The sequence below is a fragment of the Lepisma saccharinum genome, chromosome 6 (genome assembly GCF_977018435.1).
Source record: "Lepisma saccharinum chromosome 6, izLepSacc3.1, whole genome shotgun sequence".
In the NCBI taxonomy this organism is placed as follows: Eukaryota; Metazoa; Arthropoda; class Insecta; order Zygentoma; family Lepismatidae; genus Lepisma; species Lepisma saccharinum.
In genome coordinates this window covers 80,065,539-80,091,434 of record NC_139234.1, presented here as the reverse complement: position 1 = coordinate 80,091,434, position 25,896 = coordinate 80,065,539, and the positions used below count along the sequence as shown (strand labels likewise).

Below are 25,896 nucleotides of genomic sequence, written 5' to 3'. Positions count from 1 at the left end.
ACCTAGTAATTATCACATCTTCCTGCACCTCAAAAAGCGACTTGTACATCAATGATTTGGAAAACCTGAGGTGTTGAAAACTGGAGTATGGGATTGGCTAAACTTCTATGCAGAGGGTATAAAAAAAGCTTCTTCACTGGTACCAAAATTCCTTGGCAAATTATGGTGACTATGTTAAGAAATGAAGTAGATATGTACGTGTTTGTAACCACTAATACAGTGTTGCTGCACTTCTTTTCTTCTTTGATATAATCAATTGGCCCTTATTAAATACACCTCGTATATAGTGAATGAAAGGAAGGAAGATCAGAAGGACAAATACAAAAACTGTAAAGGAAAATAACACTCACTAGACACTGGAAATATTAACATTTTCATGACGATGTGCTAATTCATCTTATGTAGGTAACAGATATTGGAAATGGAAGTAAAGGTCTAGATCCAAGACAGTTGGTACAGAAAAACATCATTCTCTCACCAGGCTTGTCAAAAATTGTGAGTGATATGGTGCATGTGTGTATCTAGGATGGGACAGTGTTAAGGAAAGGACATGGGTGGAGATAGGACCTGCTTTCGGAAAGTTACTGTGTGGCCTTATTCAGGCCAGGTGGTCCTGTCACACTCGTGGCTGATATGTAGGTCTATCAGCACTCTGTATTGATGTGTTGGTGGATTGAAGTAAAGGGTGGGTTATGCTGTATGGTTTTTAACGCACACAGATGTAGAATGGAATAATGTATAAAAGTTTATTAGCTTGTAAATGCTCTTGCCAAGGTTGCTTTTTCAGGGTGGCTACTCACTGGGAATTCCTTGAATTCCAGGAATTATACTTAATTTTTTGGCTCTGGGAATTATGCGTGAATCCTGCATAAATTTTTCTCTGTAGATGTGAAAAATTGCAACTTTTATTAATCCAAATCCAATTGAACTTATTCATATTTATAAATACTCTGAGGGAGGCAGGTATTTCACAGTTTAACTTTTATTTTTATCAAGGAAGAGAAAGAAAATAACATGAAAAATAACAGAATTCTCTCAGTTCGTATATTTTGTTGGGGTCCTTTGCAGACGAATATATCTGACAGACAGAAGTTTATTGAAAGATAAGATCTCTTGAATTTCTTGATGTAAAATTGAGTTTGAAATTCTTATATAATTAGAATTTTTCGTAGATTAGTTTATCCCGTAATATTTGTGACTTGTGTTTGTAGATTTATGTTGAGTCTGTATATGTGAAATGGCAAATGTAGACTCCGCACCTTAAATTAAATATATATACCATTTAATTGAATTGAATCAGAATTTTTGATTGATTGATTGACTTTGTTTGATTTTGTTTAGTTACTTCACTTTTGTGCCACATTTGGCTAATAGCTAATATGAGGATGAGTGATGAAACAGTGAAATTGATGAAGGAACACTGACAAACACTCATGCCCAGGCCGTGATTTGAACCCGGAACACCTAATCAGAATTTTCTGTACATTGGAAACACAAATACCCTTTATATTGTTTACATACAGTATTTGTGTGGGGGGGGAGAGGGCTTGTGAGAAGCGGTAATACGCAAGGGTGAAATAAGAGTTTTCTTGTAGCCTTAAATTTTTGGAGCGTTCACCTTGAAAACTGAGAATTATACTTGAATTGTATCCTTGTCCTAGAGTGGCCACCCTGTTTTTGCTCGGTAGCCAGAAATTCAAATGTTAGTTTTCCCCCTAAGGGTTCTGGTTTAAAATGTAACAAAAGGGTCGTCGACCCAGTGGGTGAAGGCGGGCCAGTTTACTTGGAGGTATAAATATCCGATTCCAATTTGTTCCAGAGAGAGAGTGAGAGAGATATACACTGACAGAGGTTCTTTGAGGTTGAGGTGGCGTTAAGTTGAAGCCAATTCCAGTATACAGTTGGAGAGCACCGAGCAGATAGTTTGCATTTATGAGTACCATTTTTAGAGACACTTGCATGATATACTGCGGGGGCCTAGTTAGCGCTATAGTATATAGTGTGCTCGTAGCTCGAATTACATGAGAGGACTGCATAGGGACCCTTGCATGAAAAAGTGAGAGAGTAGTTGATCACATTGCTAAATTGTGCACTCACAGAGCAAAGTTCGGAAAAGTACATTTTTCTGTAATGGAGCAAAAGGCAACCTGGAGCTGTAATGGAACGTTGTACAGTGCCTTTCACGGTCAAGTCATCTGCGGAACGAACGGCAGCCATCGCGCCTGCCAGCGAGAGCTCGTCTGCCGGCAAACTTGATGCAACATTCGCGTAACTGGAAACTGCTAGCTGTGTAATGATATAAGCTCGTACAATTACATGGACAGTTACAATTAAAATGAACACGTACGTTGTTACAAGAGGCAAATTTTCACTAACACATATCAGTTTTTCTTCCGAAATTGCTTCAATTTCTCTCCTGATATACTTTTTGAATTCTTCTAATGTATGGCTTCAGGTTTAAAAGCTTGGTAGCTCGCCACGCAGATGACTTAAAAATGTTTCTTGTGCGAGGTGCCAAGGGAATTTTTTAGGAGTTTGTTCGAATCGTGCTCTAATGTCGTCTGCTTTCTCCTCATTAAGCTCACGCCGTTTCACCATTCACTTCGTATCAAGTTTACGAACACTATCTGTGTGTGGAACAGGAACATCTGGGAATTCTGCTGTGAAACACCGTATAACTTCCTTCCCTTCAAGAATTCGTAATAACGTAAGAGTCGTACATAAAAATTTGTTGTTTTATATTGTTCGTACAGTGTTGCATTTTTAGACTGCAGAAAAACACCTGCAATACTTAAACTAAAACAAATCAATCTAAAACACTTGTTATCACCTTAACACTTCAAAAACATGTGCAAACTGGACACCAGTTATATGGATACTGAAGAACTGATGCATCCAGCGCCAAGGTCAGCATGCAGCTGTGGGTCTAAATGCTGGCAGACGTGTTCTCACCTGCCTGGCATGCTGCCACCGCTCAGCTGACGACTCGACCGTAAAAACCACTGTATATGTGAAGGAGTGTAAATAAATTGTACTTAAAAGATATCTCCATGCGGCGTCATTGAGCCAGCCTTATAGGTCGTAGGTGCATGCTAGGTAATAGGAGTGTAAAGGGTTTTTGTGGTTTGGGAAGCAGTTGGCTGTTAGGAACCCCTAAAATTTGAGAGGACAGCTGATCCAGGTTACGTTATAAGTAGATATACGTAAAACCACAAAACAATGATCACTAACCAGAAACAGTTGTTGACATGGGTATTGTGACTGTTTGTATGGGCAGTGAGAGTGAAGTCCAGGCTTTGGGTGGAGGAACGGTGGTTGTTGATCTTGAGGTTGAAGTTTGTGGATGTGTCCCCCATGTAGAAGCCACTACAGATGTTGCAGATGAGGAAATAGATGAGATTTGGGATCCATTGCCCTCTGCCCAAAATAGTATGGATTATTTATTTGTACAAATAATAATGTTTATAAGGTCATTACTTGCATTTAACCTTCTGGTCTGCAATGTCTGTAAATTGACAGCCTCTGATATGTTAAGATATTGGGTTGATGGAAAGTTCGTAGCGTTTTTTTGGCGTGGGAAGAGTTTTTTATTTGATACTCTTTTGAGATGAACAAAAGACAGAAATTATTCAGTATTTTCCTTCATTGTCTATGACCGTCTACCAGTGCTGGGGCAGTTTTTCGATTCCGCCCCTGAAGAAATAAGCATATTTAGGGTTAAAGATGTCATCAAGCCAAGTTTGAAGACCACTTTCATTACCGAAGGAGTTTCCTTGAAGATTGGTGGGTTGAGAGCTGAAAAGGTGGATATTTGATGGCACAAGATCGAGGAAGTAAGGAGGATGAACCTCCAACCAAGCTCCTGGTTACCAGCTTTTTCCATGTTAGCGGAGAGTGGGTGTGCATTATTGTGTCGCAGTACTTGATGCTGTCTTCCTGGCGTACTCACTGATATAGTTGTTTTCATTTAAAGCGTGCAGTATCCTGAACCTTACCCATGGAATGCAAATGTCGCACGATGATTGAATGGTCACAGTTCATCACATTTGCTAATTCTCGAGTCAACTGTTGTGGATTAGAGCATTAAACTGTTTTCATTAAAGCCCCACGGTCTTCCTGAACGTGGAGAAACACTTAAGTCAAAAATACACTCTTTGTAATGACAAAACCATTTTCTTGCCCTACTGTCCCTGTTGGCATTCTCCTTGTATAAGGGACAAATGTTTCGAGCTGCCTCTGCTGTCTTTGGCCCTATGTTAAACTCGGACAGAAGAATATGTCAGAAATGTTTTTGTTTTTTCATCCACTGGCCACTTATTGTTCTTTAGCCCATAAATAACACCATATTTCTTCAAATCTGTAAAATACAATGCGTATTCAAAAGCACAACTACCACTCCAATTGATGAATATTAAACAAGAAACGAACTAACACCGCAATGTTGCCATATCAAACATAAACACTACGAACTTATGCATCAACCCAATATTTATAAAACAACTGTCTCATGTTGTAGTTAAAACTTGAAATACAAAGGGCAAATTAAAGTCTTTTTAACTTTTTATGTCTTCTCTGAAACGTGTATTGGATGCAGGATTCCATATTAGTGTGTCCTATTCTAAAAGTGGACAAGAGTTTTGTTATATAAATATATTTAAGAGTATATGGAGAAGAAAAGCTTGAAGAACAATAAAACAGAGCTCTCTTCTTAACTCTGAAAACAATACAAAGTGTTCAGAAAAGTGCAATTTCGAATTTAATATTACTCCTACACTCTGTCCCACTATCTCTGGAGAAGATGAACGAAAACAAGTATCTGCGCAAGTAGTGACGTGAGACAGCTCCACCAATGAAGATGCGAGAGGAAACTGTATTGAGTAAAGGGGGGAAAGCAACTGAAGTTACCAGCCTTGGAGCAACGTGTACTGCTTCGCTGTGGCCACTAGATACCCCCCACTACTCTGACGCTAGGCACGGCCTTGCTCCAGAGTTACCTGGGACAGAGTATATATCTTATATTTACCCAGTTGCAGAAACTGAGTATTCAATTTTTATTTGTTAACTAGATAACTATCAAACCATTTTATAAAGGCAGATCAGAGATCTATAGATAATTACAGTAGGAGCTTGTGTTTGACCTTGTCAAATGATTTGCTTAAGACAGTATGCACCATATCAACTCAACTTCTATCATTCATAGCTCTAGCAAATTGTCTGTAATCTGGGTTACGTTGTGTGTTTGTTTATTTTCTTGAGAACTTTTATTTTTAAATCCTGAAATGTGAAAAGTACTTCTATGTATAAAACTTAAAAGGGCATTATTTCCTCTAGGTACCCATAAGGACAGATTAATCATGAAATGTCATTTTTTTCCCAATTAGAGGCAGATTGATGTCTACCATCTGAAACCCAACTCAACCTATGTATTCCAAATATGGGCAAGCAATAAACTAGGTCCTGGTGAAGTAACACAAGTAGAAGCAACAACCTTGCACAACACTGAAGAAATCCGTGAGTACAATTCACCATTGTGAGGTTAAGTAACATACTTCTAGTCACAGGCGTAACTGTTCAGGCACGAGGGTCTGGATCCCACTCTACAGTCAAAGGTTTAGGGGTCCAAGCAATGGTTGCAAGTCAAAGTCGTCGCTACTAAATAAATTCAAACAATTAGAAATCTTTGAAATGACTTCTTATTTCAATCTTTTGTCCATCTTAAGCACACCTGTTTCGACTTGGGCCAAGATAATGCGTGAGACATCTTTCAACATTTTTTTCTGATAGGTCACAGTAGTCAAGGATTGGCTTATACCTATTCAGGATTAGATCAGTTTTCAGTTCGAGGAGTCTTTGGCAAATTCTGACCATTTTCTTCAGTCTGTGTGGACTAATCTCTCTTTAAGGACCCTCGCAGACAACAAAGTCATTGACCATGCAACAGCTGATTGAGGCTCAGACACAATTCTTGGAATTTCCTGGCATTCGAGCAGGTATATTTCGGCATCAGGCAACATGATAGAATCATTTTGTTTGCAATAATTTCCAATAGAAAACATTTACTGAAAGTATAAATCGAAAGCGAAGTCATGCTGGAAGATCACTCTACTGAAGTCAGTCATCATCACGGTGGCGACAGACCTGGAAAACCGGGAAAAATCAGGGAATTTTGTCTTGATTGACTTTGTTTTCTTTTTTAAGATATCGTTATGGAACTCTGCATGGGAACAGGAAATCTTGTTGCTAAGTTAATGAATATCACGAAAAAGTGAGACATAAATCTGCATTTGTGAACGTTATAAAAATTTGGCAAGTGCATGCTCCTAACCCCAAATTTACTGCAACACTAGTATTGCAATGAAATTAACTCCACTCTCTGTTCTGTCTGTTTAAACTCTTTAGAAATAGTCATTAACCCTTATACGCCGCGCGGCCTGACGAAAGTAAGCCCAGTGTCGCCGAGGCTTTGAGCGGGAAATTTGAATTTGTATACATAATGGAGAAAAATCGTAATAACTCTGGCACTATGGGACCAATCTACTTCGGATAACTTTTGTTTTGCAGGGAATACATTGGTGCATGCAACCATGTAGAATTTGGATGCCCCAACCGTGGGGGGGGGTTATGGTTGGGGGATACATCCCCCGAATTTCAATGAAAAAACATAAAAATGTGGAGTTTGCCCCCTCTTCTCCAGCTAGTTTGGGGAGAAAACCCGAACTTTTGCTTTTTTTTTAAAGAATGGACCTTCCGCAACAAAATGAAACTTGATTCATGTTCGTGGGTGCAATACAATTTGAATAATAAGGCAAAACGTAAAACTCTAGCCAATTTTAGCCAATTTGCATATTATTCATAAAATTGTTATAACTGACACTATGGGACCAATCTACTTCGGATAACTTTTGTTTTGCAGGCAATACATCGGTGCATGCAACCATGTAAAATTTGCATGCCCCAACCGCGGGGGGTTACGGTCGGGGGCTACATCCCCCGAATTTTAATAAAAAAACTTAAAAATGTGGAGTTCGCCCCCTGTTCTCCAGCTAGTTTGGGGAGAAAACCCGAACTTTTGCTTTTTTTTCGTTCGCACTTGCATCTTGTGTAGCTACTGTGAATCTATTTCTTCCCTGTTGACTAGGCTCTTTGTGGAAATATGTCCGGAAGGGAAATCGATGAGCTGTTATATGATACAAACTGTTTATACAGAGGCCTTTGCAATCGTTTGTTTTATCTATACTTCTGATAGACGCATGCTGACACATGCTTCTGGCCTCTGGCTATCGTCAAGCTTCATTGCATTTCTAACATAGAGGCGACAGAAAGCTGAGCCAAACCTCATCCAATCCCTTCTCTCCTTGCCCTACCCCCCCCCCCCTCCCCGCCACTACTTCAGCTGGATCATCAGGTTTAAACACAAAGAAGAATGTGTGTCTTATCAGTACTAAATGACAGCGTTGGAAGCTTGGAGGAAAACAGCATTGTAAATACGAAGCATTCATTGTGTCTGTCAAGTTACGAACACGTGTTTGTGCACCCAAACACGTGACATATTCCAAGAAAGGAGGGGGGGGGGGATTTGGAAAACACGATTGCAAAACATGTTCCCGAACGAACTGTCAGTGTTTCAACCTGAATATACAAATATAAGTGTGGCAAACCCTCGATAATTGTACCTAAAGCTGTTTGTATCATATGTGTTACGGCGGCTACTAGGGACATACTTTTTTTGTCACATATATGAGACGGCGGCGGACTAAGGGTTAATCTCTCACTGAGTGAAGTTAATGTCCAATATTATGAAATAAAATACTAATAATAAATACATCATATTTACTCATATCATTCAATCATAAAAGCATATCACTTTCTTCAAGAATTGACTTTTCTCTGTCAGCCCTGCTAAATTTTCACTTTTCATCTACTGATTTATATGAGGGGTGCCCAGAAAGTAATTTCCAATTAGTAGGGACCTTGATTTTTCGCAAACGCGAAAACCGTGAAAAATGTTAATTGTTGCGAAGTTGTGTTTATGAACGTGCAGTGATGTCTGTACACATTTTTCGCCCGTTCGAAATATAGAAATAAGGCGAATTAGGCATAAAATGTGAATTGTTGGCATTTTTAGCATTTTTTTTTTAAAAAAAAAACAACGAAAAATTCAGTGAAATCCAAAATTCTTGTCTTTTCTAGGCTTAAAGAAACAAAATGTGCAATATTTGTGTACATTGAATGTGCAAGTTTTCCAACATTTTATTCAAGAGTAAACTATAATGCTTGTTATACATGGAATAATTCCGAGAGCCACATTACATCATGTATTTCCCACAATTTTTCCAACTTCTATCAAAACAATTTGCATCACAGAGCAAAGTGGCAGGGTTCTAACAGGAGATCGAGTGCATATCTACCGTCACACAGGAGCCGCATCTTCAGTATTTGTCGTGCGAGATGTGTTTTGAATTCCCAAGCTAAGTGGTGCGCACTAGAGTTGAAAAAAAGCTGGCTTTTTTGAAGGAACGTTTTTTTCTTCGATAAAAAGCTGGCTTTTCTAGAAAAAAAAACTGAAATTTTGGCTTTTTTGGCTTTTTACCAATTACAGCTAACCTATTTCACCTGAAGTTACTGTTATGAGTTTATAGATTTGTAGTGACATATTTTACAACTAGCTAAAATAAATTTACTTGATGTAGCAGTAAAGAGGCAGATATTGGCCAATCCCAGTGAACACATATTGCATAGTGGTTCAGATACAATTTTATCCCTAGCTTACCGGGGCAAGCCTTGCAGGCACAAAACCTCTATTATTTACATTTTACAACTGTTTGAAAATAAATTACATTCGTTTCCTAGGATGTTCAGAAAATTTTTCTGTATTACTTTTATTTATAAAAACATAAATGTACTTAATGTAATTAAGAGGCAAAATGCACTTGGTGGGGATATCAGGCGCTGTCTTTGAATGTGTCTCATTCGAGACACTAATGGCAGTGACAGTGTACAATTGGTTGCTTATGATGGTAATTATTGTAATTATCATATTTAATAAACAAATACACTTCTACAAACTAAAAACCATTAATAAAAATTATTATGGATAGTCTGAGTTTTAGTGAATGATAATGTGAGAGACTTGTGAAATAATTGGTTATTATTTTTTATTAATGATAGTAATTTTTGTAATTATTATAATTAATAAATAACTGCACATACATAATCAGCGAAGGAAGCAGTGATTCAATTATAAAATTGTTTCTTGAAATTTAGTGATAAAACAAAGTGTGGTCTGTGAGCCACTCCCTGGTATGTAAGTTTCTCGTACGACATGGGTAAGCTAGGGTTAAAATTAAACGTGAAGTCCTAATGAGCACATCTCAATTTGAAATTGACTTAAAACAAGTTTTTACATGTTTGTGTCTCAATTTAAATGTTGATGTCATAAAATATGAAACAAATGTTAGTATCAGTATTTGATGTTTCTGGACAATTAAAACTCTTTACTGTTCACAATACATATGCAGAAGTAAACATATTAAGTGAATGTGTGTATATATCCTGTTTAACGGAGCTTTGAGACAGAAGCGACAGTTGGCTCTTGGAAGCCAACCCTTAGAAGTAAATGCAACCTTACGAATCGAAGGAACATAAGCTGCAAGTGTAGCTTGTCACTTGGCCTGTACCATTTTCTCGAAACTTTCAGACTGAAACAACAAGTGACATGTGTCACTTGGAAGCAGTAATCCATTCAACTTTTGAATTGAAATGCGACAATGAGATAAACATGTCACTTGCATGTTGCTTGGACTATACTGTTTTCTCAATGACATGCATCATGCACGGTGAATGTTTTGCTTTATACTTTTATACTGAAGAAGTCTGTGTCGCTTGTCATCTGTGACTTCAGTCTGAAAGCTCCTTCATTGGCACGCATCATGTCGCCTCGGTCTTGTTTGTGCATGCATGGTGGTGGATGCTTGCTTACAGACTGAAGGTGACCATGTCACTTGTCACTTCAATGTGACCCCCTCCCCCCGCTCTGTCATGTGTTGCTTCGGTCTGAATATTCTCCATACTTAACAAGATTGTTAGCTACTTCATCAGAGATTAAGATTTCATTTAGCCTGTAAATCACAGAGAACAATAGATGGAAAAGGCCTGCTTTTTGATAGAATGTTCCTTTTATAATCATGATTGGGCCTCTGAAGTGGAATAAACTAATGCTGCTGCCTTGTAATAAGAAGGGGTCTGAGGTTCAATCCTTAGTGGAGGCAGAGTGCTCCGGATCTCATTTCAAACTGTAGGTCCACTCCAGATTTATTTTATAGATTTTTTTTCCCCCATTTGCGGCCAGTCTTATTTGCTTCTACTTTAGTTTTAGTGCCAGTGTTTTCCAACCGGCAGGCCACAAAAGTTCCATTGCACCCAGGGGTTGACAAAAAATTTAAAACTAATTTTATATTTAACAGCAAGTCTATACTATACATATTTGAACTCTGATTATGCCATACTTGATATATTAATATTAATTAGGGTTGCATATTAATTTCCATATAAACTTTAAAGATCAGAAATGTATTTATGAGCGAAACTGTTGGGATCAGGGCACTGGCCTGTGGTCTCACAAAGTTTGAGAACCACTGCAACAAGCAGCCAAAATACATCACTAGTTCCTCTGTGCCCAGGTTTAGCGGCCATGTAACCAAATTATACATGATGTACTGGAAAGCCACAATACAAATATATTTCACTGAACACGAAATTTAATGTAAAGAGATTTGATACTAGATTTTCAAAAGGTAGAGCAGTATTTTCTTTTTTTGCTTCACGTACGTGTTCGTATAACAAATTCAAACATTGAAAATCATATCATGTTAATCATACTATTAAGTTCTATTAAACACAAAACTACTCTAGATATGTGAATATGCTTATACTACATATATATATTTAAGAAGCCTAATAAAATATGAAGATAACACTCGGAAAGAACCGCCCATTCAAAAAAGCCAGCTCTCTTGAAAACACTGTTTTTGTCTAGCTACAAATTTCATATTGTAAATTGTATTTTATATTTAGAAATGAGTGTCTATTTTACAGTAGGGAGATAAACGAAAACCATGGAAGAGGAAAAATACTGCCAACTCCTGTATTTTCAATGATTTGAGACACTTTTGTGTAAAAAGCCCACCAAAAAAGCCGCAGCAAAACTCCGGTGTTTTTTTCTCGACCACTTCCAACTCTAGTGCTCACCATCGGCATTTGTCGAGCGAGAAATAATGGAGCTCAGTTGTTAGAGCATCTGACTACCATGCGAGAGACCCGGGGTCGGTCCCATGCGAGAGAGAACCGGGAACTTTTCCATCTGTTCAAACTGCTCCGGCACCCACCCAGCATCGTATCAAGCAGGTACCTGGAGGAAACTTGGGGGGGGGGGGGGGGGTAAAGGTAGCCAGGAGCATGGTGCTGATCACATCACCCCCACCTTCGGCCGTGATCAAGAAAGTGTGGGGCCCTAAATCCACACCCCCTAGATGCCTTCATGGCTTGGTGCTAAGCACAGGAGAGCACTTTACTTTTAGTTCCTCAAAAATCTGTTCCAACATATCAAACTGTCACGAAAACACGTAGACTATGTGACCTACCATTTAAAATAATAGTTTAAAAGAACAATGGAAGAAGTTTGGTATATTTGGCAGAAAAATGTTTTAAAACAAGAACCCGAATTTTGGGAAACGTAACACTAACAAGTCAAAAAAAGATAATGCCAATTTTTGGTGCCTTAATATATCTGTATCTGACATTAAAATTTTTGGGTCCGTCACCACTTATGATCATTATGCACCCTTGAATACATACGGGGAAAATTCCATTATCTAAAACTGAAAAATAACTTTCTCAAAATAACTTCCAAGATATCAAACTCTCATGAAGAGGCGTAGGCCATCTGACTTACAATTTGAAACAGTAGTTTAAAAACACCAGGTATTTGCCAGAAAATGCGCTAAAATGAAAATGTGAGTTTTGGGGAAAATAACACCGAATAGTAAAAAATAAAAAATGTACCAATTTGAAGAAAAATAACAAAAAATCAAGGTTCCTACCGATTAGGCATAAATAAAACAAGAATATCAGTAGTAATTTATTGCATTAGTAACAGTGAGTCCTAACCTAATTTTCGGCATAATCACCACTGTTGTTCTGGCATATGTCGTAGCATGGCACTAAATTTTGTATGCCCATGACACATGTGTCTGACAGCAAAGACTGGAACTATCTCTACCGCAGTGTAGCTGTCAAATCCTTGTCCTGCCAGAAACCTCTTCAGTTGAACAAAGAGATGAAAGTCAGTACATGTAAGGTCAGGACTGTACAGGGAGTGGTCCAAGATCTCTCACCTGAAGTGATGGAAAGGGCCTGCATGTACTCAGCTGTATGGGGTTGTGCACATTGGATTGCCTTCCGTGAATTGTCTGCACCATTGTCTGACCATACTATGACTCACGACGTCCAGTCTGCACACCTCACACGATTGCTGGTGGCTCTGTGCCAAATTCTGAGCGTACAAAAATCTCCTACACGTAGGCTACATCGCAGTCGGTGCAATCTTTAACCTAGAACTGTCCTAAAACGGCTGCATTGCAACTGTACCAGATTACAGCTACATGCCACTTCTTCCTGCCCGCATGCGTGTGTCCCTCTCCGGCCACTAGTGCTGTGTACAAGGACCATTGGAGCTTTTTTCAGGGTGCCCCTCGTATATGAACTTTCAGAAGCTGTTGTTAACAGAGTGTTTTAATGTTTGGTTAGCTAAATCAGGTACCTATACAATGCAATTCTATAAATTGCTTGCGTTAAATTTCTAATACCTACATACCCTTTTCGTCAGCAATAATGGTATAACTGCATGTTGTCAGTTTCACAGTACTTCATTTGGATATACTGTACTGAAGCAGAAATCCCATTGATAATGTAAGGAAATATGACACTTTCTTTTGTACAATTCAATTGTTTCACTTATATGCAAAAGTTAAGTTGTTTGCTTTACAAAGAAGAGAGAAGTAGCTTTATGCATCAAAAAATGAGTCCGCACTCATGGTTCTTGCAAGCAGAGGGTTCCAAACCTCAAATGGAAATATCAACATATAATACCGAGAATGGATAAGGAGACTGACAAATTACAAAATGTCATTCTTAATCAATCACTCTTCACTCTAATCTCATTTAGTCATATGAAATATTTTATTTTAAACTTACTGCGTATGATAAAATTGTGTGATCCTTCCCTACCTTGGAAATTGTAATAATTTTCCAAATTCACTATTTTCCAGTTTGATTTCAAATCATAGAGAATAGAGAAATTAAGTCAATTTCATAGAATATAATATTGGTACTTAACAAATCCTTACGTGGATCTGTATGAGTTTATTATTTCCATTTCCAAAAACATCGATTTAGTTTAGTTTCTAATCGTCAGGGAAAAATGTAAATTTTGTCCTGGGAAACCTGGAAAGTCAGGGAATTTCATTTCTGCTTGTTTGTAGCCACTCTGATCATGTAAGTTGTACTAAAAAAGGTAAAGTGCTCCCCTGTGCATAGCACCACGCCATGAAGGCGTATAGGGGGTGTGGGGGTAACGCCCCACACTTTCTTGATCCGGTCATGAGTGGGGGTGATGTGATCAGCATCACGCCCCTGACCGCCTTTACCCCCCAGGGTTTCCCCCAGGTACCCAATGTTATTCGACGCTGGGTGGGCGCCGGGGCCGCTTCCAACCTTAGAAAAGTTCCCGGATTTGAACCGGCCGGGGATCGAACCCGGGACTTCTCTCCTTTTTATTTACCATTTTTTTTTTCTGCATGAAAGGATATGTTGGTGTCTTGAGGCAAATAGCGGACTAATCAAGTTCTCTCAAGGGAAAGGGAAGTTGATCACTTGTCTGTCGACATTTATTCTTATGTTCATGGACTATTTATTAATGATATGATCATTTAATCACCTATTAGAGAACATGTGTGAGTGTGTGTAGCAGCTCCTAGGTGCTTATATCTGTGTAGTTGAGATGCTTTTACAGGAAGAGAAAACATTTTCTTCTTAGCTGATCCACTCCATTGTGATTTCAGAACTGGCTAGGCGCCTGCTGGAGGGAGCTGAGAACTTTGATACTCGGATCTGGGTTGTCGCAGTCATTGTTGTGATGGGCACTCTTGCTATGCTAGCAATTGGAACTTGCTATCTCTTGTACAGAGAATGCCGCACACCATCCTGTAAGTATCTGCCTTTAGATTTAAGTGTTACTGGTATTTATTCTACTCGTAGAATATGCATGTTTAGACATGTCTCAGTAATTTGATCTAAGTTAAATATGTAGTTATGCATTTTAATACAGGACACTTTACCAGTTTGTGAAAGTGTTGATCTAAATGTTGTTAGATCTCTTATGTAGTTATTGAAGTTTTGTTAAGTTTAAAGAAGTTTGTTTTCTGTTTTTTCATAAAACATTATGCTACAGAATTTATCAGTCTTTCTATATTTTGCACAACTCACAGTATAATTCAGACTATATAACATGCTTGTGCCTCTAAATAAACTAAGGGTAGAAACACACACACAGTAGCATGCTGTTTTTGAAACAAGTACGCTTAAGAACATTGGTGTCAACAGAGGACCAACAGTATACAGGGCCAGAAGTCCCAGGTTCCAATCCTGGCCTGGACGTGTGTGTGTGTGAGTGTTCATTCATCATATCATCCTCATCTTTGCACATAGCCAAAAGTGAAATATACCAAATTAATCAATCAACAGTATACAGAGTGTACCAAAAGTGTGTAGGGAAGCAAAGATGCCACAATTGGAAGAAGCCAATTTGATTTGCAAAAATAGACAGAGTGGTAGTCAATATGAACATTGGTCAACTTATGGCTCAAGTTTACATGCAGGGTATCTATCAATCTGTAAAACCTGGAAAAGATCAGAAATCAGGGAAATTTTGCTCTCTTTCTGCTGAAATCAATATGTTAGTAGTAGGGGAACTCTTTCAGTAGTGAATAGAAGTCAGTATCGCTAAGGCAGATGTTACTCGTCCAATGTGAAACATCTGAAGGAAGCAGAGTTCTGTGCATCTAAAGCTCCTGGTTCCTGGTCTTCATGTTAGAGAAAGATTTGCATCTGCAACAAATGCTTTTTCACTGTCATAGGTTGGCTTATCACCAGGCTTTGACTAAAAAATATTTATTGGATTACTTCGAAGCCATTCTCAATTTCAAATGGTTTCATCATTTGTAATTTTTATTTGTATAACAATAAGAAATTAAGATTTCTACATCACTTACCGGTTGTAACAAGTATTGTAATGTTTGACTTAGGAATACAACGTTGTGCAAGTAGTTTTCTTACTTCCCTGTGGATGGCAGTAAAGACTAACATTCTTCTGGCGAAGTGGTTAAAATGGTTTATTTCTACCACCAATAGATGGCATGTGATAGCAGTCTGAAGTCAAACGATGCATGTAGGCATACATGTACGTCAAACTAGAATTTCGCGAATCTACATGTGTATGCCTTGATATTGCATACTTTTGTCAACTTCTGTTTAGAATAGAATAGATCCGTTTAAAATAGAAGCCTTTATTTAACCAGCCGAGTTTCAGCTTGATGGGCTGTGCTTAGAACCAGCTTTTGTCGTAGGTGTGGTGAATCAATACGAGACAAAGGGGGGAAAACGTAATGATCATTATAGTACAATAAATATTATGCAATGATAGAATAGTACCTTGAATTGAATAAGTATCACAAGTTTTGGGATGGCGTTTTCTTTTACATAATGATCAAGAATATGTAACTGCACCGACTTATGAATTGAATAGTATTTATACTGTGAAATAAAGGTATGTAAGTAATACAGGGTGGCTGGCTACTTCCAGAATTCTGCGTGAATTTTTTGTTTCAGGAATTATGCATGAATTTTTCTCTGTAGACGTGAAAAATTGCAACTTTTATAAACTCCACACCTTAAATTAAATATTTTAAATACATGAAACTGTTTAATTGAATTAGAATATTTGGATACATTGGAATCACACAGACCCTTTTTATTTTTAATATATTTGTGGGTGTGTGGTAAGAAACGGTAATATGTAAGATTGAAAGAGAGAAACATCTGTTTGTACCCTTGAATTTTTGGAAAGTTTGCCTTGAAAACTGGGAATTGTACTTGAATTTTATCATGGTCTAAGAATGGTCACCCTGTAATAAGACATCAGTATTTTGGGGGTGATATGTATGGGTTATACAATGTGTAAGTGCAGGTGCAATTATTAAGATTGATGTAGGTTAATCTTGTTGTTGTATCTTAAAACTGTGATGGCAAATTATGCTAATCAATTGTTCAGGCAGTTTGTTCCATTCTCCAATCCCTGTAACAATGAAGGACTTGTTATAGGTGGAAGTTTTGTTTTGGGGGATTTTTAGGATTGTGTTTCTTATGGATATGGAATGTTCGCATATTCAGACATGAATTACAGTAGTGGAGACATTCTTCCAAACTGGTTCCATGCAATAGGCACAGTGGGCACTTGCTATGGTCCAATCAGGATCGCCATCAAAACATGCAGGAATGGCATAGAATAATGAGATGATGTCACCCTTTTCTCAAGATGCCCACATGTCAACCTCACTTCCGCAAAGTACACTCTGGACTGCATTTTGCAGACTGGCGAGGCTCTGGCGTCTGGAGTCACGGCAAGTATAATCCTCTGTACGTGGGACGTGTGTTGTGTGCCGTCCATGCATGCTTAATCTCCAAACCCCAGAGTTCTTTTTCGGACACCTTGTATTTATTCTGAGCAATACGATGCAATTCTCCGACATTTTAATGAATAACTTTTTTTGATTTTGCAGTAGCCCACGACAGCCATGAAATAATAGAGCTTGTGCCAAACATTATATTGAATCCAGGGTACGATGTGGAAACCATGGAACACATAGAACCAGACGAAAACTCCAATGACCAAACAGCCCTGAGGATTAACAATAATACGGTGGTCCAACCGGTCAGAGTCTGACTAGGAATGCCCCATGGTTTGAAAAGAAGGATTCCAATCAAAGTGGAAGCACACAAAGAATATTGAAGTTTTTATGTCTTTCAGGGCGTTAGTCGAAAGCTGATGGTTTTCTGAACCAGGCCAAAGCAAGCTTTGTATGCTGCATTATGATTTCATAATTGGAAGGATAAAATGCAATTTGTCATGTAGTTTAATCTTGAAGTAAGAGAAAGTTTCATAATTGTTGTTCTTCAATGTGAAATATTGGAATTTTAATTTTTACACGAGGCTGATGGCAATTCTGGGTATTTATTCGATAATTGCAATGAAGAAATGTTGTGGAAAAAAAAAACATGTTTACTTGACTGCTGATGCGTTTGGTTGAGTGTGTGCGTGCGTTTGCATGTGTTTGTATGCATTCATTGAATAGTTTTTATCTTTTTGACATGGGAGGGGGACTAGTGTTAGACGACAATACATTTCTCTCTCATATCCTGTCTCGTGACAGGGAAGCAATGATGATGATATTCTTTTTTCTAAGTCAGCTGTAGCGAATATGAGAATTTAAGGCAATAACAGTTTCGTTTATCAGCGAAAAATGAATGCAAGAATTGCTTTATTCTGTTGATCTAGAATAATATAATTTTTACAGACTAAAAATTTGTGTTTGCTGGATTTTTCCAGGCTAAAAGAGTAATTAGTTTTATTTTACTTTGTGCAATACCATTAGTTAATTACAAAGAATAGTGTGTGTGTGAAGTTTTTGCGTGCCTGAACTGAATTTAACAAAGTCGTTCCAAGGTTGTTTAAAACAGGCGTTGTGGCAGTAGCTGAAGCTATTAATGCATCTTTGCACCAATTTTCGTCATGGTAGGGAACATTATTTACTAAAAAGAAAGAAAAATGGAATGTCTAGATTTTATTGTGGAAACTGCAGTGTGAATTTGACAGCTGCAAATAGTTGTGTGGATGCCTTTTCTGTAAAAACACAACAGAATGAATGTTAACGTATGTTTGTGTAGTGATTTGGTATTGGATATTTTGTGTACTATTGATTTTTTAGTAAAATAAAAAAAAATCACAATGTTACCACGTGATCAGTGTTCAAACATAGTGTTGTAAAACTGAGATTGAGTTGTTTTTGCAAGGACGAAAAAAAAGCTTGCCTGATTTTTCACTGTGTTTTGCTTTGAAGGTAATGTTTGACATTCATATACAGCAGGTGTCTGGTTGGTAATTTATGTCAGTTCAGGAATTTAAAGGGTTTTGCGATAATTGAACAAGTGAGAGTGAAATAAGCACAGGAATAAAAGCTCAAGTAGACTGTAGAATAACACTTAAGAGGTGGAAATGTTATGCTTACTTGTCTACCACATGGTGTAGATGTTGGGAGAAAAAGTTTCCTTGGCCACTTAAAAGCGATCCTATTTTATTTCATTGCATTTACCTGGTGCAGGTAAATTTATACTAATAGCTATTGATGTAAATACATTTTAAGTAGAATGTATGTAAATTTAGAACACATTTTCTTTAAATTTGTCATTTTACAGCTGGTAGGATTATTTAGTAAAATTGTGAACTATTTCAGTAATAGACACCATGAGCTACCAAAGTTCATATTCAGTTTGCTGCAAGTTTGCAGATTTTTAATTTGTGAAAATATTACATAGTTGTGAACATCTGTTCTTGCTTTGAATTTATGCAGCAATCTTCCATCGAATAATCCAGAATTTTGTTTCTTCTTGCTTCTACCTCTTATGACACAACCTGTCCGATTATTCATGGTGAATATTATTATTATTTTGTATCGCTCACTTTCGTGACAGCTAAGAGTAGCTCTTTTATCATTACTGATGTAATACCACTGCTGGAAGTGGTACCCCAGATGGCAATTGCTTTGTTACCGCTGTACACAAACCTAAGTTTATACCATGTAGAGAACATCGGGGAGAACAAGTTTTCTTAAGAAACTTCGCGCATCGTTTTGATGTCAGTAGCCCTTGTAATTTTTATTCTGTATATATGCAACCATGCAGAACAGATTAGTGGTTGCCAGTGGCATTTACTTTTTTGTATCAGACACACTCATCTGTATGCAATCAGAATGTCTTCTCCCTCAGGCAGCATGTCAAGAAAATACTCTGCCCATCTAGTGGCAACAGGTTTATATTCCTCCATGGGTGTGATTTTCACAGTCATTTGTGCTGTACAATGTGTAACTCAACTTTTTGTCACTCCTTCAGTGGGCTTTCGAACATATTGCAATCAGAAGTATAGTTCCAGAGAAACTTGGATGTTATCTTTCTCAAAATACTGACAAGGCATAAAGAGATGTGTGGCCACATGGCTCTTCACAGTTTTGTCAATAATGTGAGAAAGATAAGCTATGAGTTTATTTTAAGTTTTTCCATGGCCAGTACACATTGTACAAATAACCACTCTACCCCTGGAAAAGATAGCCACTTTTCAATATCATTACATCAAGTACATGGTGACTTTTTGATCATGCTGTATTTTAATACATATTTCAAGAATCTCTACTGTATCAATTTTGCAATTTTTAGAACATGGAAATCTGATATAGATAAGCATTTGAAATGATACTGATTTTTTTTAACTTCCATCAGCATAAGTAATCTCCCAAATGCAGGATTTTTACACTCCAATTGGTTGACAAGTAAGCAAACATTATCCCACCATAATCGAACCTACCGTTGTGAAAAATATGGTTGTGCATTATTCAGTCAAGTTCTTTTTTTAAAAAAGAAAAATGAACAATACAAACTCACTACAAATTGCTGATTATATTGTGATGTATCATATCTATACATGTACTCAAGCTTGACATTTACTTGAAACAAAGAAACTGCACAAAAATAAAATAAAAGATCATGTTCGGAGCATTAATTACACACAAACACACACACTGTATTGAGTACTTTATTCATGATCATTTGTTGTGTATTGTTGGATTCTGGAATGTGCCTGCGTACCACTTAAGGTACCTTATTTTGTTATTTTGAATACGACAGATATCAGGGAACTAAGAAATTTATCCTGGCTTGTAAAAATTCCTTTGAAGTCCAGAGAAGCACAGTAGCAGAAACCCACCTGCCTCACACTCACAGCGTATGCTAAACCAGGGGGGAGAAAATGTGATTAATACTGCCACAGTTCCATGTATCAAGTTTTGCTTTAAATTGAATTGCCACAAATGTATGCAGTTTGAGCACGACAGTTACAGTTTGAAAATATTCAGGATGCTTGCGCATACTGATTAGCCTTGGCTTTAACTTGCCATAACATTTATTAGTAGTAGTACTTACAACAATTACTGTAAGTTATCATTTTTATACTCTTCTACGCTAGTTGAAATATTTATTTTCCATATTCAAGCCATTAATACATGGAAAATACCAAGTTATTCTCATATCTCATTGTAACCAGATTGTGGATTTTTAGGCACTAAAACTTTTCAAGTAGGCACCAAAATGTTGAAAATATGCCCTTGTAAAGGTAGTATAAACTAAAAATGTTTCAAAATAGGCATTTGTAAACACTATAAAAGTGCATTATTAGGCTTGAAACAACATGAAGTAAACTTAAACATTGAAGCCAATGTTTTATGATAATGAAATAAGAAAGGCGAAACATCTGCAGCTAGTTATAGCTTACCCAGCTTGGTAATATCTTTGAAAGTTGCAGTCATGTATCATAGTTTATGATGTGTGTCCACTCATATGCAAATTTCATTATGAAATTCAAATAAAACTCTTATTTATTATTTTAAAAACATCAAATTCTGACTAGTCTCTAGTTTTTGAGTTAACTCATGTTTTCCTTTCATTATTCTCCTGGAATACTAGATAACTTAAATTTGATTATTTTATTCAATTAACATGAATATAACTTTTAATTAATGATGTCAATTTTATTTGAAAGGTACACTAACCTATTTGCCCTTCCCTTCTGAAGCCCATGCCAATTAGGTAAGCATGACAAGAAAGTAAACAACAGTGGTTGGATAATGAAAATAATTTCTATACAGAAATATGTTTATAGCCATATATATATTGGAGTTTCATATATGAATTGTTATGCATAAACTTAAGAAACAAGACTGTTTCCATATATACTAACAAGTACTGTTCAATCGTTAAACTTACAAGATTACTTTATATTGTAATGTAACATAAAGAGTCAAATTTTGGCCTAATATTTCCTATTGACAAATTGTCGTAGTTTTTCCTCCACATATCTCGTTAATGTGCAACACATTTTCAGAGTTGGTTACTCGGAAAAAGTAATGTTAGAGATACAGTTACTTTGGTTCCGAAAGTAATGCATACAAAAATATTTAAGACTTTACCCAAGTATAACATCCATTGTCTGTGGGGCATGTGCTCCAACTCTTAAGTTTGCATTACATGAATTTAAAACAGCAGAACAAAACATGTTTAATTCTCATGATGGATGCGGCAAAAGGTTTTTTTTTTGTTTTTCCACAAAATGTGACAAAATGCAACTACTGCCACCCGGGAACTAACTAAGAATTGACGCACTACCATCTCCGCTCCAGATGCCGTTCCCTTAGTGAATGAAGGCAGTGAACCTTCAAAATTAATCAGAAAAAACTATCCAATTGTGCAATGCAGAAACACAAAACTTCACATAGGTAATGTTTCATTCTGGCAAATAAGGCCTCCAGTTTTGAATTTTATCAAAGTGATACAATTAAGTAATTCAAAGTAACAAAACTTACAATTATGTTACTACAGAAATGCATTACTAATGCAAGTTCAGAGAAAGCAACATGTTATTCCCCAACTCTGCAGTTTTTATTGTTATGTCTGACCATGACTATAACCTTGGATTCTCCTTATGCTCTTGTAATAATAATAATAATAATAATAATGATGATGATGATAATGAATACTCTTCCACTTGTAAATTTATCCCTAGATAAATGTATGGTGAGAGTCAGATGTGACATACCAAATCGATTCATAATGAGAGATGATTTATCCATTAGCAATGCTCAGTCAGTCAGTCAGTTGTGTATTGAGTATATGTAAGTGCACGACAGGAAGGAAATTATGACATTGTATTTTTCCTCCTCCTGGGCTGTTTCCTCGTATTCCTCTTCTCACTTTGCTCACAGGATTGGTTTGCCCAGGACTTAAGATCTGTTCCTTACATTCTCTTTACTAGAATTTACATTTCTTTCATCATCAGAAACATTTTGCATTTATTCCATAGACTGTTGGAAAGTCCTTGGTATTTTCTATGGGAATTCATTATCTTTAAAAACCATGGAAATGTGGCAGTGTGTATGGTAGCGTCTCAACAGGGCACAGATGTTATAGATTAAAAAAGAAAAAAAAAACAGATTTTTTTCTTTAATGCACCATGGTAACTATAGAAATGAGTTTTCACAATTTAATGTTCAGTGCCTATGTCAAGTGATAATATATTGTGTTGTAATAGTTCTGAGTCAAGTAAAAGACTATTATTACAGACTTGCCTTGTTTGTAAAAATTTAGATAAATCAAGAAAACAAGGAGTGTTCCTCGAAATTTAATATAGCACATAGGCTAGTCGAGAAAAATAAAATAGCTTTTGAATCTGACAAGTTGGTAGCATGTTGTATTGCCTATTGATATATATATATATATAAAAGAGACAAAATATATAATCATTTAATATGTTTTCTTTTTGTACAGGCAAACGGTATTCAAATACATTAGATAGAATTTTGTACATTTGTGTGCATAAGCTGCCCAAGTTGAATTTTTACAAGTGTCTAGAGAAATATTGGGCTTGCCATGATTGATATTTATGTAAGTGTTAACAAGCTGGTTTTTACAGAATTAGACATGTGCTTGAGTGTTGTACTAGGAATTGTTGTGTAAATGTACTTGGATGCTTTCACTTTGAAAGAGGGGATATTTGTTATAAAAATTTTCTGGTTACAGCTCACTGTTATTTTGGCATAAAATTGTAGAACTTTTTTTGTAGGCAACATATATTACTTGCATGTGGCAAAATTAACAATGATCTCATGATTAATTTTTAAGTTTACCTTCATTAGCAGTGCAATGGTGTGAGTGTGCATGTGTACCTGTGAATATATAAATGCATTGTTGCTTTTTATTGTTATTATTATTGTGGCTTGCAGTGCTTGAGACCTACTGATATTTGCTGATAATTTGAATTACACAGGGCTGAGGTTTAAAGTCTTAAGGCTTAAGTTTAAACCATAAAATCGAAGTTTCACTAATATTTCTAAGTTGGTTGTGGCTACGTAGACTGTTCATGAGTATTAAAAGTATCAATTCAAAAGTCAGTCACTGACATAATGTATCAGAAGTGTTTCAGTTAACGGCCTAAATTCAACTCCTCATGGACAACTGATGGTGTTGGCATTTCTACTTTCTAATATGGGATGGATTGGTATGAATTTTTTACCAATGGGGATAAAGTACCGATAAATCAGTCACCTCCTTTAATGTGCAATAGAGGGCAGTTCAGAAAAATATTGAACTTCTGTTATGAAAACATTATTAATGGATTTCTGTGGGTGTCTTGTTTTTCATCGTAATATTGCAGATAAGTGGTGATGTGTGATCCTAAACCTTATCATGGTACATCATGTAGATTTGGTTTTGTCAAGACGTAGACCTCTTCCTGTGCACAGTATCTCTCAAATGCAGTAAAACTTCTGGTAGATCAAGTTCAGTCATTTTCTGGACAGACCTTGCATGTAATCAGATGACTGAATTGTTCGCAATTTTTCTCAAAATTTTTGTGACAGAATGAAATATAATAATTAAATCATATTAAATTACACTCATTTTAAATCTATGATGGATTGATATGGTGTGGTTGCAATGCAATATTTATTTCCGATACCTATTCTGAATAACTTTAAATTGCAACATTATTTACTAGTGTTGAAATCAGTTCAAACAACACCGACTCAGTCCTAATTTTTTAATATGAATATACCCACATATGCTCTTCTACATATTGTCCGTATTATGGTTGACTACTTACATTCTAAACAGTATAATAATTTGAATTAATGTATGGCCAGATCTTTTAAGATTCTGTAATTCTAAAAAAAATACCATTTCCCATGTGGATGTTAGAAAACGCATCTGACTACCATGCTAAAGGTACTGGGTTCGATCCCCGGCCGGTTCAAGTCCGGGAACTTTTCTAACATTGGAAGCGGCCCCGGCACCCACCCAGCGTCGAATGACATGGGTACCTGGGGGAAACCGTGGGGGGTTAAAGGCAGTTAGGGGCATGATGCTGATCACATCACCCCCTCTCACGACCGGATCAAGACATTGTGGGGCATTACCCTCACACCCCCTATATGACTTCATGGCATGGTGCTAAGCACAGGGGAGCACTTTACCTTTGAATACCTGATCATGTATACCATGCAGTAGAGATGGGACCGATTAATCGGTACTCTATCGGTATCGGCCGATATAGGCGTATCGGTTTATCGGTAAAATTACCGATTATTTTACCGATCCAATATATCAATAAATATCTGATAAATTAGTGCAAAATTCTGCCATTTTGTTGTATTTTTTATGGATAATCTCCATGCTCTACTTTCCAAAAAAGTAAATGTCTAAATATGCAATTTCTTTTGCACTGCAGTCACTTTGAAACAATTTATTAAGGAGGTCAATGAAACTTTCAGGTTCTTCAAGGACAATTTCTAATTTTATATCGGATCGGTAGAATATCGGTTATCGGTATCGGTAAATTTTATATCGGTACTTTATCGGTATCGGCCAAAATTTCATATCGACCCATCCCTACCATGCAGTAAACATATGTTGTTTTTGTTATGGTTTTCTTTTTTTTTTATATGAAATAATAGAAATCTGATTATAAATGTAAGTACCGTGATTGATAGAAATTTGCCAACTTGACATTTTGAACTTACTGAACAAGGTGCTTTATCAGAAAGAGGATTTGCAGGATATAAAAAGTCTTAAATTGATCAGCATTTGAGCCGAAGCCTTGTTAGTGTGCTTTAGGGAGCTGTCAGGCGTGTAACTCCGGCACAGAAGACTATTCATTTCTGAAGGTTGGTAAAATGACACGTCACTTGTGAGTTGTCACTTTCTTCTGAAAGCTCCCTTTGTCTCAAGCATGCACCAAATATGATGAATTCATGGCAGAATCCAGGAACATGCTGGTGATAGACACATTTAAGTATAAATATACAGTGTGTTACAAAATGTTCTCAATGTGGTGGCCATCAAGTCTCAGGACACAGATTTCATACATAATTAATCCTTAAAAAATTAAATTTAAATTAGCTTTTTGCTCTACACAGGTTAAAAGTACATTTTAACATCAATTGTGTATTTCCCTATGTATGGAACTTTTTGGACACCCTGTAGTTGATAGAAACAAACATGAATACTCCTTGAAGTGGTGAATATATATATTTTGTTGAGAAAATTTAATACTAAGTCATACTTGCATGTTTCTGCTAGCAGGCAAAGGAGTGTAGAAGTCATTGGCCGATGCAGCTGAATATTTCTCACTTTCCAGTTACCATCAAAACTTGCCGATTAAGTATTTATGTTAGTGCAATATTTGGAATACTTCTTATGTAAAACATTATTCATACAGTTTTGATGTACAGTTATGCACCACAATTACATTGTTTTTCTTATTGGCTTGGATTTCTGCATGTCGGTAACAAAGATTAAAACTCTTTTGAGACATTTGCTCTTTTACCTGCTTATTTCTGCTGGACCGTGGTTCAATTTGTTTCGGCTGCTCTAGTGGCATCTATACACTTTGACCAGAAGTAATAATTT

The 25,896-nt window shown here is 36.8% G+C and overlaps 1 protein-coding gene across 1 annotated transcript in view; it reads left to right on the top strand.

Moving 5' to 3' along the window:
• Window positions 1–23,377, top strand: part of LOC145988914 (protein turtle homolog A) — a 38,948-nt gene extending 15,571 nt beyond the window's left edge. Inside the window, exons 4-6 of the mRNA XM_083124202.1 lie at window positions 5,382–5,511; window positions 14,118–14,261; window positions 16,893–23,377. Of these exons, the coding sequence (XP_082980328.1) occupies window positions 5,382–5,511; window positions 14,118–14,261; window positions 16,893–17,056 (438 nt within the window). The 3' untranslated portion in view covers window positions 17,057–23,377. The remainder of the gene's footprint in view (window positions 1–5,381; window positions 5,512–14,117; window positions 14,262–16,892) is intronic.
• Window positions 23,378–25,896: the final 2,519 nt, after the last annotated feature.